Consider the following 19,403-nt stretch of genomic DNA (forward strand, 5'->3'; position numbering starts at 1 on the left):
ACAACATCAGTGAGTGTATTACATCACGATAACCTTCACATCTGTCCATTTTTCAATTTTGGATTCAAACGTGTACAAGACATTAAATATCTGAAATATGATTTGTGACATACTCCATAGCTGCTCACCAGATATTACCGACTGACATCCTATGATTATTGGTTATGGCAACATATTTTGGTGCTACACAAGTTCTGGGTTTTTTGACGTGTGTGTGTGTGTGTGTGTGTGTGTGTGTGTGTGTGTGTGTGTGTGTGTGTGTGTGTGTGTGTGTGAAGTCCTGGACAGCTTCCTCCACTTGGGAGAAATCAAAAGAGACAACGGGTTCAAAAAAAATCCGGAAAAAGTAAAAATAACCCCCCTGTTGTGGCCCAGAAAGCATTGCATCTGCCTTATAAGGAGAATCTGCATGTAAACAGGCTGTCAGTTAGAGACTCACGTACTGGGCAGTCCGCTTTGTTGTTATTGCTGTGGAAACACATTTAAGACAGTCTTCGAGTACATGGACAAGCAAATGTTTCTATCAAAGTCTTTTATGACAACTGTATTTCTCCAAAGATAAGATGAAACTTTGATCCTCCCTTTGGGAAAGCTGGGCTGCTCCAGTACAGGAGATAAACATGTATCGAAGAAGACAAACTGTTCTTCTGTTTCAAGAACATGCGCAGAGTGAAAATGTGTCATTAGCAGATGCATAAAATAAAAAAAGAAAAAAAGGTAAGAAGATCTGTGACAAACCCTCAAAACTGAATCAAACACTGTAAACCAATGCTTTGTTTATGACATTTTAGTTCCTAAAAGTTGCTCTTAAAGGCGCACTACTGGGACAGGAAGTAAAAGTTTGCATTGCTACACAGGCTTAACTTTGGCCTTTAAAAGACAAAATGTAGGTATTGTCCCAGAGGCTTTAAGGTGGTCTTTTAAAACAAGGCATTGATGTAATGATATAAGACATGCAGTACAGTATCAAGAAATGTTATGGTGGAAAAAGTCAGTTTGAAAGGTCATCTGTCTCCACAGGGATGAAGGTTTTAGCAAAGGCAACTCATAAGGTTTCTTTGTTTGCTTTTTTAAAAGGTAAAATCTTTCACCATATGTGATCTAATGAAGGAAATGCTATTGTAAGTGTGAAACTAGAGTAATATTGTATAATTAACAATTTAACTGACCGTTAGCAAGCTCGCTAGCTCGGAAAGCTCTTTTACCCACTTAGTAACTCTAGCTAGTCAGAACTGTGAGATATTAAACAAGCATTACATGGTTGGACCGGGATTAAAACATTTCAGAACTGCAATAAGGCATATAAAATAAGACAATTGAAATTAACACAGAATAAAATGGAATAAAATACCCAACAATAATTTAAGGGGTTAGGGTTAGTATACAATCAAATCAATAACAATAAAACAGATAAGACAGGTTGTTGTGCTTTTAAAAAGATATGTTTTTAGAAGAGATTAAAAAGATGTCACTGATTCTGCAAGCCTCAGGGTTTCAGGGCAGGGAAAGTGAAAGATTGTCCGTCTCTCATTATCACCAGCCCTTGAGCAAGGCTCTTGAAGCTGTGAGGAGCTGTTCAGCAGCCAACAAAACAGACTGTGGCTGCACTGTGCAGCCTCCAACTGTGAGAGTATGAGCATTGCTCTAACTCAAATTTCCCAGGAAAGTTAAAAAAAAAAATTCTGTTGGCAATATAATCATCCCTGCCCTGTTATGTAAAGTTTTTCTCAGTTGGTGATAAATATATCTGATGAACTACAAGTGTTCCAGTGATTAAATTTAATAATGATCAACATCATCTTCTTCCTTGTCTGCACAAACACGCTTTTATTTCGAGCTGAAAAATAATAATAGAAAATGTTCCATGAAAAAATAGTTTTCTCTTTTCTTTTTTTTTGTCCCAGGAGCAGTTCAGCTCTGCAGCCTTACATGGTGAAATGCCAGACTGCTCTGACCTAAAACCAGAAAGAGAGGAAGATACAGAGCGAGAGAAACAACTTGACTGATACAGAAAACCACGGCAGGCCAGAGAAAACAGACAACGCTTCTGCTGCCAGTCGGAGGTGAGAGAGAGGTAAGAACACATACATGAAAACCAAAAAACTTACTTTCAACTGACTGTGACTTTCACATGTGACAATTTTGACTCTCACCACAAACATTCCCATGAAACAGACCCCAGAAGATTATTCACTTGTATGCAAGAAACATTTAATCTATTAAGCAGATTGCAGTTACATTCATGCTCTCCAGAGGATAAACACTTTCCATTTTGGACTCTCCTTGAGCTTTTCCCTGGTGCCACCCTCAGGCCAAAAGCAAGCAAATTCATGCTCCCAAGGGGTTTTCATGACCCCAGGATACAGATGCTACTTTTAGCCATTGACAACACGTATGGTCTTGTTTTTAACCATGCATTCAGGTGTGCAAGATCGCAACATATCAGGATGTGAACTCATCAGCAAATTTAGCCTGATAATCAGACAGAATTGCCATTTTGTTTCACTTGTTTCACTACATGTTTGGCTAATGATTTATGATCATTTTCGGTGGGCATGGAAGCTGGAGTTACCAGGAGAAGTTTACTTAATGTTTTTCAGGACAATCAAAGAAATTTTAGAGTTTAAAAGTAGTTTTTTTAAAGTTTTTTTCTGCAAGTCAACTGACAATCCGCACTTGTCACCATTATTGTGGCCATTTTTCTGTTGCTATTTTTCATAGATGTTTCGAGGTAGCTATCAAGCTATACAGGAAAATGTTTTCAACATGCTTAATCCCACCTAAAAAGCTCTGAATGGTCAGTTGTTTCTACAAACAGCAAAAACATTAGTCACAACACCAGACCTGTTTCAATCACTGAGCACATGTGGATGGTGGTTTAGAGGTGAAAAAACCACTGTATTACAGCAATGGGGGAACACTTTGAAGAGAAACCATAGATCTTATCACTGCTGCTGCTTTTTCCTGCTGTGATGTCAATATTAACAACATGATAAAGTAATATAGTAAGTATAGTTCTGAAAGGAAGAAACTTTAGTATTGGTTGAGGACGATTCAGTCCAGACTTCCCCCCAGTGGAAAGACTTCATAATCCTCAAAGTACACACAAAGTACAAGTATGCAAACAATGCCTACTTGTGTCGCAGCTGTTTGGCTACACATATTATGAGCAGCAATTAGTCCTAGGCCCTGATATACAGAGTACATTTTAGACTGCATGCAGAAGTTTGGTAGGACAAGGGCAGAAGTTGAAATTTACGACTTGTGGAACCTCACAGGAAAGTATAACTTGTGCCTGAGTCTTGCAAGGGAGTACATGTTCAGGAAAACTCTACATTATGGATTTATAATAACTCTAATAATTGTATATGAATCAGGAATGTTTGACATGACGTGTCAGCAGTTACTAGACAGAAGGAAGTGTTGATGGTGTTTTTTTTTCTTTCATCCTACACATAAACTAAGATTGAGTATTAATTGATTATATTACAACTGACACCAGCATTCATTCACGTCATCACTTTGTTGATATAATTGTCTTAATGATGTATATTGCATGTAACATGTAAAGAGATATATGCATAGAGAATATGAGAGAGGGAGAGAAAGGGCATTTTAGGGGTGAAGTAGGATGGAGGGAGGGTTTACCCTATCAGCTGTGTTTACACTGGAAGACTTACTGCTGCTGTTGGCAGCTTCACACACATTCTCTTCCCTCTCTTTCTCTCTCTCTCCCTGTTCTCCAGATATAGCCAGCTATGTGGAGAAGCCCACAGCTAGCTTTTCTCCAGAGGCTTCTGTCTAAGAGCAGGATTTGTCTGATATGGGCTTTTGAAGCCCAGAACCAACCCAAGTCACAGGAATTCTTCTCTGAAACCCACTCTAATTATATTAAAGTGTCTCTGAATTGAATTTCACAAAGATTCAATTTAGAAAAATTAAATTTAGAAAGTCAGGTGGGTTAAAGGTTCCTTCAGAAAGTGTTGAACAGGATTTATTGTACAATGTAGAGTCTTAAAAGAAGTGGAGCTAAATGCAAACTGCTCCTCCTCTGACTAAAATCCAGTCTATTATTTTTAATCAGGATAACCGTGTTGACCCTAAAATCTAAAAATGATATACAAAGCTCAGGCTTTTGCTTAAAACAAATAATTAATACATCACTGAGCAGAGTGACAAAAAAATCCCCTGACGTGTCTGACACAGCGATGGCTGCATCAGTATGCACATTAACGCACTGAGCCTAATGTGATTACAGGAATACTGCAGTTGAAACACAGGCCACATACACCTTAATCTGATTTTCTAATTTTAATGACTTATTTGGATCTCGGCAATTGAGACGTGGAGAATTAATCATCGCATCAGCCTGAGGTGTGAGATGCGTGTGTATGTGTGTGTATGTGTGTGTGTATGTGTGTGTGTGTGTGTGTGTGTGTGTGTGTGTGTGTGTGTGTGTGTGTGTGTGTGTGTGTGTGTGTGTGTGTGCTGAGGGGTGGAGGACACATCATATTGCTAATTTAACATTTTTGGAGATACTTATTTACACCCAGTTGATTACTTACATTTCGGTAGATTCCAGGATGTTCCACAGCAGCAGCAGAAATACATCATGAGTGATGTGAAGGAAATGACTAAAAGTGTTTACGGCCCGTAGGGGTGCAGACACATGTCACTCTGACTGATCAACATCTGACACACACACACACAGAGCAGGGATGATGCTTCAAAGGTTCTTTGGTTTGTGTAGAGGCTCTGTGTGCAACTATAATGACTCAAGCAACCCTCTGATGTATTACTGTATACATAAGGAATCTCAGAGGCTTGTTACAAAATTGCTTCCTCCTCTAAATTACATCCCCTATGCAACTATTAGCATTTCTTTTTTAAAATTTTATTTCCAATTTTAGTATTTTTGTCGTGATAAAGGAAAATGATCTTGTAAGAGAACTTTGTTTTTATGAGGTCGAGATAAAATCATAAGGCTCTGACCATATTATTCATCCTTAAAGCAAAACTATGTAACTTTTTTTGCAAAACTATGTAACAACCATTTGCAGTTGGCAGGAATTTAGGTCACATCACCCGCTTTCTACTGTGAATAGGCTTCCATGTGCTTCCTTGAGCTAGTAGAGCATAATAAACAAACAAAAGGGGAGCTGCTCATCAAAACATTTAACCATTGCTCCACTAGTGGTCAAAATCTCCACAGGATACCTTTAAACCCTGCATATCTGGTGTTCTGCAGCCAAAAGCTTCAATCTGAAATTGATTTAGGATTTAAAGAGTTCTGGACAATTTGAGACACAGTTGGAGCATTTTCTATTTCATAAATGGTTGTTTATTTCTGAGCTAAATCCTTTATATTGCCTTTTTCAGACTGTAGGTTAACATGGTGGTTTGAGAAGTCGCACTGTACGTACTGGAGACATCCCTCCCATAACTCTTTGCATCCAGCCTGCTGACATGTCTTCGAGCAAGAATTCCTCCTTGCTGCCGGGAGGCTGCTCTGTTCTGCTCAAAAATTGATAAAGAGTTTCCCCCTCAATGATCAAAAATCAAACAGAAAACCAAAGGAAGTCTCCTCAGCTACTGAACACTGCAGCTGCCAGCACTCCCAATATAAAATAAAACAAATCCAAAACCAGTCAACCAAATAAACGCTTCAAATCCAGAGCAGCCATCCTCTGTCATTCTCATCTAATATCAAAAATGCAGCACACCCAGTCTGAGGCATCCACCTGTCACATCTCCTGAAATAATTCACAAAGCCAACACAGCTCATCTGTCTAAGATAAATCAAGTGCACCCAACCTACTAAATATGAAACACCAGAAACCAAACATGCAAAATAGTTGGCATCCCTCCGTCATTTCAAATCCAACACACCTGATGTTAAAAATAAAATGACTCAAATGACTTTCTAACTCAGTTTACTGATGTACCACAATAGCCAAAAGTAACCACAGCAGGCTACTGTTGTAACACTAAGCCAGTGGACCCAATCCCGGCATGTGCATCATACTTCTTCAGTAAAACCACATAAAACAAATGCAGCAGGCCTCTCGAAACAAAACCTCACAAATCCGCTGCACCTGATGGGTGTCGTCCCCTGTCACATCTCCAAAATAATCACTCAAATCCAGCGTCTCCAGAGGACGGCATTCCCTAGAGATACCCAACAACAATCACTCAAATTCGGAATGCCCCGGGACACTCGGCCTCTAAAAATAACACAAATCCAGCGCGCTGGATTTTGTTCTGAAAATAGAAACCCAACTGGGGCCTATCTGCTGTGAGATCAGAGACTGCATTTTGCTACAGTCGTTATGTCTCAATAGAGGTTTTGTAAAAAATAGTTTCACTGCATAATAATTAAGGAGCTGTTTGAGATACATTTGTTTTCGTTTTTTGGGGGGACAACAATGCTGAAAATAAGCAGAAAAATATGTCCATAAGTCCAGTAGTGATGAATGGGAAATGTTTTTGGAACTGGATTGCATGTAAACAAAATTAAAAGCAGCAGTGAGACATTCCTGACTTCCGCTTTTAGTTTTCATCAATCTCTCTGTTTATTCTGCCTTCCTCTCAAAACTCATCTCTTAATATTAGCTTTCCATTAGCATTGCTGTTGGTCTCTTTGGTTCCAGTTAGGCTTCTTTTATATACAGAGAGCCAGAGCGAAACTGTAACTTCCAGGTTCTGTCAGAGAAGAAATAAAAACTTAATTCAAAATCACATTGACATTTGTAACAATGCAAATGGCAAAAATCCAACTTTGGAACATAATTTTACTAAACAATATGTTGTTTGGTTTGCACCATATATCTAGATGAGGAGAGTAAACATTTCTGTTTTAAAAATTGATCACAGAAATGAACTTTAGGCACTCTAAAGTAGAGCAAAGGGAAATTATATATTACAAGCCTTTATTTATTCTGGTATATCATTATCATTTTCATCATGGTTTAGGGCGGCATGGTGGATTGATGGTTAACACTGTTGCCTTCCCCCCATCCAAAGACATTCAGTTACGTTAATTGGCAACTCTCATTTGCCCAGAGATGAAAATGGTTGTCTGTCGATATTTGTCAGCCCTGTGATAGATTACTGTAACAACCTGTACAGGCTGTACTGTGCCTCTTGCCCAGTATGAGCTGGGATAACCTCCAGCCCCCCATGACCCTGCAGGGGATGTATATTAATGGGCTAATGGTTTGAAAATGGTTCAAAGAGGGAAAACTAATGGATTTTCAAATTTGATGCCTTCATATATCAATATATTATAGATTTATTTGAGCATTTCTGAACAGAGTATCAGTGAACAGTCCTGCTGCGAAGTCCAGCGAGGATTACAGGAGGTGCGTTGCAGATAGTACAAGCTACTAAATGCATAACTGAATGTGCTTATCACTGGCCGTCATTAGAGCACAGTGGGCATTCTTTCCATTGATATAATATTGGATCATCGCACAAGTGAGTCTATAAAAAGATTCTCTATTCACAAAGGGTAGCTTCAAGAGTACAACAGGCTGTACTGAACCATCTCTATTAGGAGTCCTGTTAAAGCAGCCAACATGTACTTTGTTTCTGCTGAATGACTGAAGCTAAGCAGGTGTGGCCTTGGCTAGTACTTGGAGGGGAGACCTCCAGGGAAAAACTAAGTTACTGCTGGAAGTGGTGTTGGTGGGCCAGGTGGAGCAGTCTTCCATCTGATCCTAATAAATTCCAGTGCCCCCACTGCTGTGATGGGGACACTGTGCTTAAACAGAGGTCCTGACTCACTGTGGTCATTAAAGCTCACTGTGGCACTCATCACAAAGAGTAGGGGGTTCCCCATGGTCCTGGCAAAAAATCCCCAACCTGGCTTTCTCTGTCTGGCCACCTAATCATCCCCCAGTGTAATAGGCTCAATGATTCCCTCCCTCTCCACCTCTCGCTGATGTGCGGTTAGTTTTTTGTTGCAAAATGGCTGCCGTGCATTACACAGGCGGGTGCTACACATTGGTGATGGCTGAGGTGAGTTTCCCACCTTCACTGTGAAGCACTTTGGGTATCAAGATGAAGCACTATATAAATGTAATCCATTATTATTATTAAAAATATTTAAGGATAATTAAAGTATAGCAGTGCAGGTCAATAACAAGTACCTGTAATTTGTTAGAAACCGTGAAACAGCTGTTTTAGCACCATCTCTGACATAATAAATGATTATGGAACACAAAAATGTACCTTTTTAAAATTAAAACTTCACATTTGTGTCGTTAGATGAACAAAAACAGTGTCATTTTTCGGGTATGACATGCAACTGAGGCCCTTGGACTGACTCCTATGCCACCACTCTTGAACTATAGATGCTGAGCGAGGCCTTTCCAACTATTGCGAGTTATTTGTATTGTGTAAAGTTGAGCCCACTAAGCTCACAGGGTTTAGCCAGGATTGTAGAAATACTCAGGTCATGAGTCTAAGTCCTCCTAAATTTAATTACATTGAGTATAGAAATACTGGAATAAGCTGATAAAACACCCAACCAGTTTTTAATTGTAGCACATAATCTCCCCCAATTCACTAAAATCCCCAAATTCCCAGAAAAAAATATAGAGGTTATGACCTCAGTGTCATGGTGATGTCAGGGCTCTCCTTAAATATTTTAGCTGAGGGTTTTTTGCATTTGCAGAAGGGTGGAAACACATTTTCAACGCCTCTTCTTTAGGGCTAGGTTGCTTCATTGTAGTGGGGATCTCTACTTTTTTCAGATCATCTCAACTCAGCCAATTAAGTTTTTTAGAAACACTGTTAACTTATAAGCACATGCCCCAGCATGCATAGCATTTGAGTTCCCCAGAAAGATTTGATTTTCCTATTTATGAGTCTTATATTAGTCACATTGTGTTCTTTGTGAAATTAAAACAATGTCAAGCCATCTGCAGGAAAGAATCTCAGGAGCCTGTAGTGCTTCAGTATCTGGCTAAAGCCCCCCAGCAGGAGTGCGAATGTTCTCTAGTTGAAGGACAGTCAGCCTGCTCATCACTACTCTCAACTGATCCAAGAGTGAGAAACATTTGGTTTGACACAGTCTTGTTGAATATCTGATTGGCCACAGTTATTTAGAACATTTTGATATGATGATGAAGTCATCTGAAGGGCACCGATTGGCTGCTGAAGTTGACAGGACGAGTGTGACTGGATGCTGAGGTATCTAAAGGGTTTGTGTGGTGTCTTTGGCCTGATGTTGGACCAGAGCAGTGGAAAAATAACTGCTCTATTTATAAAGGCCCATTTAACAGAACAGGGTCATCTGTATCCCTCACAAACAGTCAGCCCGTCCTGCTGCTACCATGAACTCACCCTATCACAAGATCAGATATGGACTCATAACTACTTGTCCCCCCCCCCCCCCCCCTATGCTGTCACATAAAGCACGGTGGCCATAAATCAAATTTAAAAAGTTTCACATCTCAATTTATGAAATAATCCACAAGTTCATAGAACTGCTATACTGAGCTGGGACAAATCCAACCAGTCGCTGCTTTCATCTATTCCCCTGTGCTTCAGCTGTATCATAACTTGTGTAGAAATTAAAAAAGAATATTCAAATCGACAATCATGAATTTTGTGTAGTTTTCAAATTCTGCCACGCTCAAGAATTTTATAAACGTCATCATCCTTAAATATTTCTTTTCATCAGAAGCACAAGCAAAGAAAAAGTTTAGTTTATCACAATGAATTCCATAAAAATCTCAAAAATGTGACTTTGTGTGTCATAATAATTTATCTCATCACACTGATTTTTAAAAAGCATATAAAAGGTTTCCAAAAATCTATAATATGATATATAAAAATCAGAAATACAAGAAAATGTAAGTAAATGCAGTAGTGTTTTGTATATTTCTGACAGTTATTACAGTACAGCCTGTGGATAAACACTGTGCATTTTTTTATTTTAATGGGATTAAGTCATTTTCACTTATTGGTGTCCCATATTCAACATATGTGGATAAAAAGTAATGTAGGGAAGTAGACAAGAAAAATGGAGCAGACATCAATTATTAGTATTTTGTTAACTTACTATAGGGTTTCTCAAGGTTTACCTGTTGTACAAGTATATTCTAAAGTTTTTGAGCATTTAAAAGTATAATCTGTAAACCATATAAAATATAAGCTAAAGGAAAACCCCATGGTCCCAAACACATGACTGAAACAACCAAAAACTGTCACAAGTGTCTGACAGACAAACATAAGACTCAATATTAGTCATTGATTTCTATGCTGTTAAAGGTTTGTTTACATCAGTAAATGCAAACTATTCCATTATGTGTCATCATTTTACTCCTGTGCATGAAACTACTCACATACTACACATTTGTGTCTGAACATATAAGCTGACATTTCATGCAACACTACATGAGTAATAGTTGTAATAGTTTGTATGTCAGTGACATTTCAAACTACATGCTCTTGTAATGTAAGGGTGCCATCCTGTGGACAACTGCAGTGAAAAGTACCACTGAATATGCTCATGGTTCTTTGTGTTGTCAGTGTATCAAATGTAACACAATGGTGTTGATTTTGAGTTTGAAGTGGTTTGTCTCTGCTGTGAGGATGAATGTTTTTCATTGTATTGTCTACAAGGCAGATTTAACCAGTGATCTTTGAGTGTGTAGGCTCCTTCAAGGCGTCCCTTTGGGCATATAGGTCTCTTTGTTCCTCAGGCAGGAACTTCAGCAGGACAGCAGTTTGAATCTGTATGCAGTAATTGAATACAATATGTTAAGTATATGACAGTATAAAATTCAAAATGATAGCATTTCAAACTTCTCATTAACCGCTTTTCCAGCAGAAGCAGACAAAAAAAAGGTCTGATAAACTCACTGCTCAGCACCAAACAGCAGACAGAGAATGTTAGCAACCAGCTGGTGCACAAAATGGAGCATTTAGCAGCTAAAAGGCAGCTAAAAATTTCCCTCAGGAGTTGGTGAGCACAGGTATCCCAGACCACTTGAGCCAGCAAATACTCCTTGAACAGCGTCTCTGTCAGAAAAGCAACTGAAGCAAAGCAACAGGCATTACGGGATTTGAGGCCTCACATTGCCTTAAAAGAGAAAATAGTTGTGTGGCATTTATCTTGATGATGTGGTGGAGGTTTGCTGCTTCTCACAAACCACAGTAAGACTTGTCAACCTCTTGTTGCATTCCTTTCTGCAATATTTAAAACCTGATACAGTGATGAAAGCGTAAAAAATGAGCATGTTTTGTAGACACATTAGGCACTAAGCTCAGTGACAAATAAATAGCATTTACTGTGTCTACTTCAAATAAAAGTCAGTCAGGAGTTTGCCAGTTGAACTCTATAACTTATCAGCATCAATAATACATCTCTCATATAAATATATGACAGACATAAGTGTGCAAAGATGCTGCTCTATAGACAGGCAAGTACAGAACGCCGATATATTGAATGGCTACTGCTGAAAACACAAATGTCTTGTGTTTCAGAATATGTTTAGAGATAGATAACAGATACATGTACACACATGCATACAAACACCTACAGAACAAGAGGGAACAAGTTCAGAGTACGCAAACTGAAACTGAAACTGTTAGAGGTTGTGAAACATAATAGAGACCAACAGTGAGAAATTGTTTAGATTGTTGAGAAAAATGTGTGAACTGTAGATATAGTAATGTGTTAAACCACACACAAGAAATGCCTACTTTATCATTTCATTTAGCAGCTCTATGCCTGCCATCTCTTCAAAATCTATTTTAGGATTCTGAGAAAATAATAAGAGAGCACATGATAGTTAATACCAGGGGTCAACTGTGGCCAATGAGTTTTGGCTTCATCAGCTGTAAGGTCATCTCTGTTTCCTAGTTAAAGTCTTTAATAACAAGGTGATGTTTCACCTGCATGTCAATTCCATTCATGTGCTCGATAAAAAACAGCTAACCTGCAAACGAGAAAAGCAAAACCTACTGCTCTCTCAGATCCAGAGTTACAGTTCCTCTCAGGGTTCACGATTCACACCAGCTTCACTCACAATTCTGTCTCAGCTCACCTCTATTCTGCAAATTTGTCACTGCACACTCATATCTTGACCTGTAGGTTGCCTATCAGTGTGCTCGTTCAGTAGTTTTGCTGTTATTGAACTTCACTGCAGAATATTGAAGACAAACTGAGATACTGCCTTATAGATGTGTGGAGGGGAAGGAAGATGAGTAAGGGAGTGTAGCGTGTAGCACTAGGACTCGGGCTTAATTGATCTTACTAGTACAAGTATTTTCAGTGTATCCGAAGCCTGATATATCCATTGTTGTCCAAAAACTATTAAAAACACATCCATGAAGCACATTGTTGCACTAATTTTTTTTATTTTAAATTTTTATCCTGCCTCTAGTGTTTCCTCATTGCAAATTCATGAGAGTTATGATGGTGTTTCCTCAGTTCCTCAGTTCTTGTTTTTATTGAGTCCTTTATTTATAACATTGTTTATGCGTGGATGGCGGCGGGGGGTAAAGCACTTTGTGTTACATTGTATTTGTATGGAAAGTGCTGTACAAATAAAGTCTGATGGATTGATTGATTGACTAATCCCTCCTATCCCTTGCTGCTGCTGTGAATACCCACTAGAGCAGCAAATGTGTGTTCATCCACGACTGGAAATAGTCCCCAACAGATGCACTACTTGCTCGTGCTTGAGGAGCATTTGCTAAAGACAACAGTGCCCAGCTGTTCTAGGAAATTACTGAGCCTGTTTAAAAAAAATGAAACTACATATTTAAAAATGTACGTCTTCAGTTGGAGCCAATGGGCAGAGTTTTAGAATGAGGTCTTGATGACATCATAGTGATGTCATTTGGGTTATCTTGGGTTTATTTATTTATTTCTGTATTTATTGGGGCCATGTACAGTGTTAAACATAAATATTACCATTTGATGTACTGCTACAGAGTTAGCTTATAGCTAATTTTCATCTGCAGTCCCTTCAGCAGGTTACAATTGAAACATATAACACAACAATAACACACAGGACACATAATACAAAATACAAAGCTATTCACAATAGCACATCACATACACCCACAATGGCAACTAGAAATGACTAATATAAGAATGTCAAATTAAAATCAAGATTATTTGCGTTCATGAGAAGACAATGAGATGAAATTTAGAGTCAGTGGTTACATATCTGAGTAGTTTTATAGCAGATTTTTTTGGTTTTGAATGTTCTGATGTAACTGCAGCTCTTCATATCATCAGGTAGGGCGTTCCACTGAGTTGTGGCTTTCACAGAGGTAGTAGAGTATGGTACAATCTTGTTGGGTTTGGAGACTACAAAGTTGTAAGAAAAAGAGTTTTGAGCTAGGTTTGTGGAGTTTGAAAAAATGCGGGGGTTTACCGGAAAGAGAGAGTTTAAAGAAAAGATGCTTTTGAGTGGCGTTGCATCATGGGAGATGTAGAATTGAGTGTTTTTAGAGCATATTTCGCCTCTGTTGCTTTTATTCTGACCTTTTTTTTTTTATATCTGTCTCTTATGAGACAACTTTGTGGAAGTGCAGTAATAAATCACTTGAGTATCACTTAAATTGTATGAATAGTCAAATATTTACTGCTGACTTCTAGTGAGGAATAAAGAGTCTGAAGTTTATGAAAACCAGAAAATAGGACACATGGAACTGAACACAGGTTTTTGGCACTTGTTTTACTTTCTATTTCAGTGTCAGTTAGATCTTTTTGGTGTCATCTCCAAGAAAGCTATGATTACATCTAAAAAAGTATGACTAACATCAGCCTTGCGAAAGGCAGGAAGTATTGTCGCCTCAGTGATCATATGATAATAATTGCTCACATACAGTTCTATACATTCTTCCCACATTCATTCTTGTGGTGGCACAACAGCAGCTCACACTTAAGAGAAAATAGGACACAACACCTTCTGAAACATAGTATTTAGGTGACATACAATTTGGTGCAACATCTGCCACCTCTACAGTTAGAGTGAGTGGGAGAAGTTGTATGTGTGTATGGTGATGCTGGTGTTCTCACATTACACCCTGTCTACTCCTCCAAGGTAAGATGTTTAATCTTCTTCACGGGAGATATTTGAATTTGAGTTTTGATCCTGTTTACGCTTTGAAAATTCACATGGGGGACGCTAGTGCCTGCATAATTTGTCATATGATTTGTCTTTCACATCCTCTTAGATAAATACTGTGTAACATTTCTAAAGCTTTCAGAAGAGACAAGAAATTTTAAACTCGAGAGTGCTCGAGTCCTCGCAGACTTGAAAAATTTGTTGTTTTTTTTAAACCACTAAAATAGAAAATATTTCCTAAAATGTATTTTTTAAATGGTATAAACTTATAGGCTCATGATGGATTGGTCAAATGAGCAAAACTGAACATTTCATTTATCGAAAGTGTAGTTTACTTTCTTTTGACTTTGGCATGGGACATTTTGTGGCTTCAAGAGGAACTTGGGGCTTGAATTTACATCTTAACCTTTTTCCTAGATGATTTACACGACTGCATAAATGCTCATCATTTTTTAATCATAACAAATGGATAAAAAATGTATTTGCAAGTCAAAGTCCTGTTGAGGTTAGGGCTAGTTTATGAATGTGCGTAGCAGACGGAGGTTTTAACAAGACATGACCTAAAGATTTTGATCTGAATCAATCAGCATGAACATCAGCCAAGAGAGGAAAACGATTTCAAAGTAATGTCAACTTTAGCCTTTAAAGATCTAAAAGTTAATGCTCACCTAAAAACACAGTTGTTTGGCGTTTGTATTGTTTGTATTTTGATGGTCAGTTACATGAGGTCACAAATTGTATTTTTAGTTACTCAAGCAGTAAAAGTAGTTTAAGAAGCGCATTTCTCTCTGTTTGTTCTAAATATGACATTTGCTTTGCTCGCTTTGTACTTTGACAATGAAAGTAGATAGGGCCTCTTGGATCACTTCCTTTAGAAACCATAAAGACACACAGACATACACAAAAGTGTAAGGTGACACACATGCACACACACACCAAGGGGGTGATCTAACTGCTCTGACAGGAAATAACCCTGATAATGGAAAGCGGCTGTTTTTCTTTTCAGCTAAATATGGTGAGGATGATGCCGAAGATGACTGCTGTCGCCCTGCTGCTGCTCTGCGGTTTCACCGTCAGCTTAACAGGTACTGAACAATCGCACTCTTCACTGTCATTAAGTAGTAGTATATTAGTGAAGAGTTTTAATTGGCTTCAAAGTTTCACTTCACTGTTATTGAAATGAGAACCAGCAAAGTGTAAAACTTGTATAAACAGTATTTTCGTGTTCTCCATCAGCATTTGATTCCAAATTAGCTGATTCTTAACATTTATTTTAAAGAGATTTTCAAAAGATTTTATAAAAATATTTCCTTTAAAAGATGTCTACCTCAATAACTCGTCACTCTAAGCTCTTTTCAAATGATTTCTTTCTTTCAACTCTGCTACAGTGTAATATGAGTTGAATTAGTTTTTTTTAACATGTTTTTAAACCCAGATATTTGTCTTTTTGTTCCATTTCTAAAAATAATATACTAATGCCAAATCATTTTCTAATACATGTATATTTTTTCAAAGTGTTTTTCTTTCCTTGTGGCTTCTATGTTTACATTTATTTTAGCACTGTGTCAAAATCAGCTTGCAATTTGACCGCATGGAAAGTCGGAAACGCATTTTAAATCTAAAAAGTTACCTTTTTCCATGGCATTGATGCAAAATGTACAGTACGCAAATTGTTGTAAATGGGATAAAACATGCAAGAACAGTTCATTCTGACTAATTTATTGACACAATCAAAATTGATAAGATCTCAATAAACTTCTCTTACATCTGAAAGGGAACCAAAAAACATTCATGTAGTTCTGCAAAACCGGTAGTTAAAGACAGGGCTGAGGGTTAATTTTCTACTGAAGGTGCCCTTAAATGACAGGAAACAACTGTTTTATGAAAAAAGTAGAGTGAGAACATGTGTGTGTGTGTGTTGACTGATCACACTGACTGCACTGGTTAAATAGTCTATATTCGTTTGTCTGTAACGGTGCGTTTAGGACTGTGAGTGAAAGTGAATTGAAAGCTATGCCTAACGTATATAAGAATCAGACATGGGAACGTTACATGCAACAGACACATGCGGTAACTTTGGTCTGAAATGAGGTTGCAGAGGATGAACAGGAAGTGAAGCAAAAGAGCTTCATCGCAGGTACCCTGAATATGTTTTATAAAAAAGATTATAATTTTACAAATGCAGCAAATATTAACATTAAAATAAGAACAAAAGTTTCTATGTTTGAGACAATTATATAGTTAGTGATGGTACAGTTGGAGTAGACACGGGGAGTAGAAAACTAAAAAATGATCACAAAGACAACTTTTTTCAAAAATTTTTTTTGCTAAAATTGGTCACATTTCTAATAAGGTTGGACATAAAAAAAGATTCACATTTGAATCACCAGTTTATCACTTTAATACTCATTTTTTTACCATTGCATTGTTAATGAAAATGCATTTGGTATATGCTTAACTGAACAAATTATTAAATACAATTAGCAAAAAAGCTGTTTTAGGTGTTTAAGACAAATAGTTGAGGGATCTTATTGTTTCAGATTTGTAAATGTCAAAGTTGATGTTTAACCAGTTTCCTGGATGGGTTGATGCTGTAAACTTGTGAAGCTGTGGTAAACATATGAAGCAGTCACACATTCCTCCTTTGCTTCCTGTAATTACTTTGTTTGTTCTGTGGTTATAAAGTACATAAGCCTTTGAAAGATGTGATACATACTGTGGTGTTGAAAACAATTGAAGATAAAAAATGATTAATAGTTTAAAGGACTGTAAGTTACTGAATCCTTAAATGACAGGTTCAGGTCATTTGAGGATTCATCAGACAGTGTTTCCCAGTTGAGCTGAGGTGGAAGTATAGCAACAAAAAGAGGGACTTTGGCACTAAAAAGACATTTTAATGTAACATTGACTCATTTGGACGGCTGAAGCTTCATATTAGCTTCACAATTTTACACAAAAGGAAGCTTGTGGATTTTGGCCCCCATCACTTACATGATAAGTGCATTATGAAGGAGTCTTCTAATGGTTGGTATGAACAGGAAGAATGATTATGGCAAAAAACCAAGAAGACCAAGAAGCACAGAATCATTACCCCAAGATAACAAGACATTTAAGTAGTTGTTACATGAAAACAGTATGTGGTATTTTGAGCAACCTAATAGTTAAAAATGGGGTTAAAAATCTAAATGTGAGTAGGTTGTTAATGGAAACCAGAAAAAAATGTCTCAAGTTCAGTTGAAGCATGAAGCTGTTCCTCCTTTTTGACATCATGGATTGCATAATTTAAACAAACCAGTCTGAACTGCCTCTCAGGTTGTCACAACTGGAAAAATAACGATATCTAGAACTACAGCTAACTTTTCTGTTTCGGGTTTTGATGGTTTGATGCAGGCTTATATGTGAACTTCAGATGTGGTATGTCAAAGGGTGGAGTGATGCTAGCAATAGTACATCTACCAGCTGTTATACAATAGTAAAGAACCCTAAAAAAAACAAATTTCCTTTGATGACATGGAACAATCTGGTGAAAAATATCATGAATATGCATAGACGTACAGTAATTATATAAGTGTTTCACAGAAACAGGATGTAGCATCTTTTCCTGTTCTGGTGAACTCTGCTCAACACAGTGATCCATGGTAGAGTTTGCTGATCATTGCATAACTGTGAACTCGTCATTATTAGAATTAGTGGAAAAACTATGTTGGCATTGCAATGACAATCCTATCCCCTAAAAAATGATGAATACATACTACTGCATTGTTTTGCGAAATATATTTCGGAGGAAAGTTAATGTTCACTGGCAACTTTTTTTCCCAGTCAATGAAGAGGTGTGTTCTTGTACCACACAGGGAGGTGGTTTGGGTGGATTGTAGACATACAGAGGCTGGGGTTTGCATCCTGTGGTGGTGGTTTTGGATAAATATAGAAAAAGTGAACTCGTCCTGTCTCATGTCACCATTCAGCTTTTCATTATTTAACCAAGACAAACTTCAATCAAGTCCTTTGTGTTGCTTAAACATAATATAAGTAAAGTTTTAGTTGCCATGAATGGATATTATATATATAAATGAGATCCAGGTGGCATTACGTTTCCTCCGAAATGTATTTGCTATTACAAATTAGTAGTATATAAACATAATTTTAGGGGACAGTTTTGTGTACAGTCTCAAAAGAAAGTGGAACAGTCCTTGTGCAATTGGTATCTACTTGTGCTCTCAGTTAGTAACTGAGAGCACATTAATTAACACATTTAGCTCAAGAATACATATGTGTACCATTCACTGCTGTGACTCACTGCAAACCATATACCCCAGCAGATCAGGGTTAAATGAAATGGGCGGTGCAACACAGCGAAATGGTTAGCAATTGGTCAACGGTGTGAATTCATGAGCCAAAGTCTGTAAAGTTGAACTCAATCCCAGAGCTCTCCTCTCTTACTGTGCACTCTGTAAGCAAATCCGATGATTGTGGTGCTGCACTGAAATTCATTTATTTCAGTTTGAAATTTTGTCTCATATAAACGTTGGTGTGATTGAACTCATCTTACACATTTTCCTTAAGGTCATCATGACAGACCTGTGGAAAGTTGAGTGGGCGGGGATAAAATGATGCATGGCAGATATATCCTGCTTATATAAAGTTTAGTTTTTGCATTTCTAAGGTCACTTTACCACTGCAGTTGCCCATCACACTGCCACTGAAATGAAGACATTGACACATATAGACTACTGACTAAATTAAGTGTTCCAAAGATGGTCCTAAACCCCCAAATATGTTTTTCATTATCACATGGGAAACTATTAATGTTCAGCCTCATCAGATGATGATTCATTTAACCATTAATTTCCTGTGGGTTACCTTCACAGAAAATGAAACTCTGTCAAAGTTACATTCTGTGATTGCAAATCAAAGAATCAAGCTCTACTGATATTTACAGAAAATAAGTTTTGTTTCAGGATCAGTGGCAAACACTAATACAATCTGCACCTTTAGTAAATCAAAATGCAGCAGATATGGTACATGTGGGGGTGTGCTTTTCTGTGCATGCACCCAGTGCACTGTGGTCTGAACCGACACAACAGGATATAATACATCATCCATCCTTAGTGCGCTCAAGCTTTGCGTCGCGGTGAAATGGTCTGTGCGGGACGGCTGCAGAGTTTTCATTTCATAGACTGTCAGACATAGATTGTCAGTTTCAGATTACATGTGAAAGGTACACACACACACAGCAGGGTGCAAGCACGTTAAAAAAAAAGATAAAGGATAAAAGAGGCCTGTGAAAAAGAAAATTAGCACCGGAAA

The 19,403-nt window shown here is 37.8% G+C and overlaps 1 protein-coding gene across 3 annotated transcripts in view; it reads left to right on the plus strand.

The window, feature by feature from the left end:
- si:ch211-132g1.1 (T-cell surface antigen CD2) overlaps positions 1-19,403 on the plus strand; it is a 36,482-nt gene that overhangs the window by 10,318 nt on the left and 6,761 nt on the right. For all 3 annotated transcript variants that reach the window (XM_044344787.1, XM_044344788.1, XM_044344789.1), the window contains exons 2-3: positions 1,905-2,074; positions 15,103-15,181. In XM_044344787.1, the coding sequence (XP_044200722.1) occupies positions 15,109-15,181 (73 nt within the window). In that variant the 5' untranslated portion in view covers positions 1,905-2,074; positions 15,103-15,108. The remainder of the gene's footprint in view (positions 1-1,904; positions 2,075-15,102; positions 15,182-19,403) is intronic.

This window comes from Thunnus albacares, chromosome 24 (assembly GCF_914725855.1).
Source record: "Thunnus albacares chromosome 24, fThuAlb1.1, whole genome shotgun sequence".
NCBI classification, from domain to species: domain Eukaryota; kingdom Metazoa; phylum Chordata; class Actinopteri; order Scombriformes; family Scombridae; genus Thunnus; species Thunnus albacares.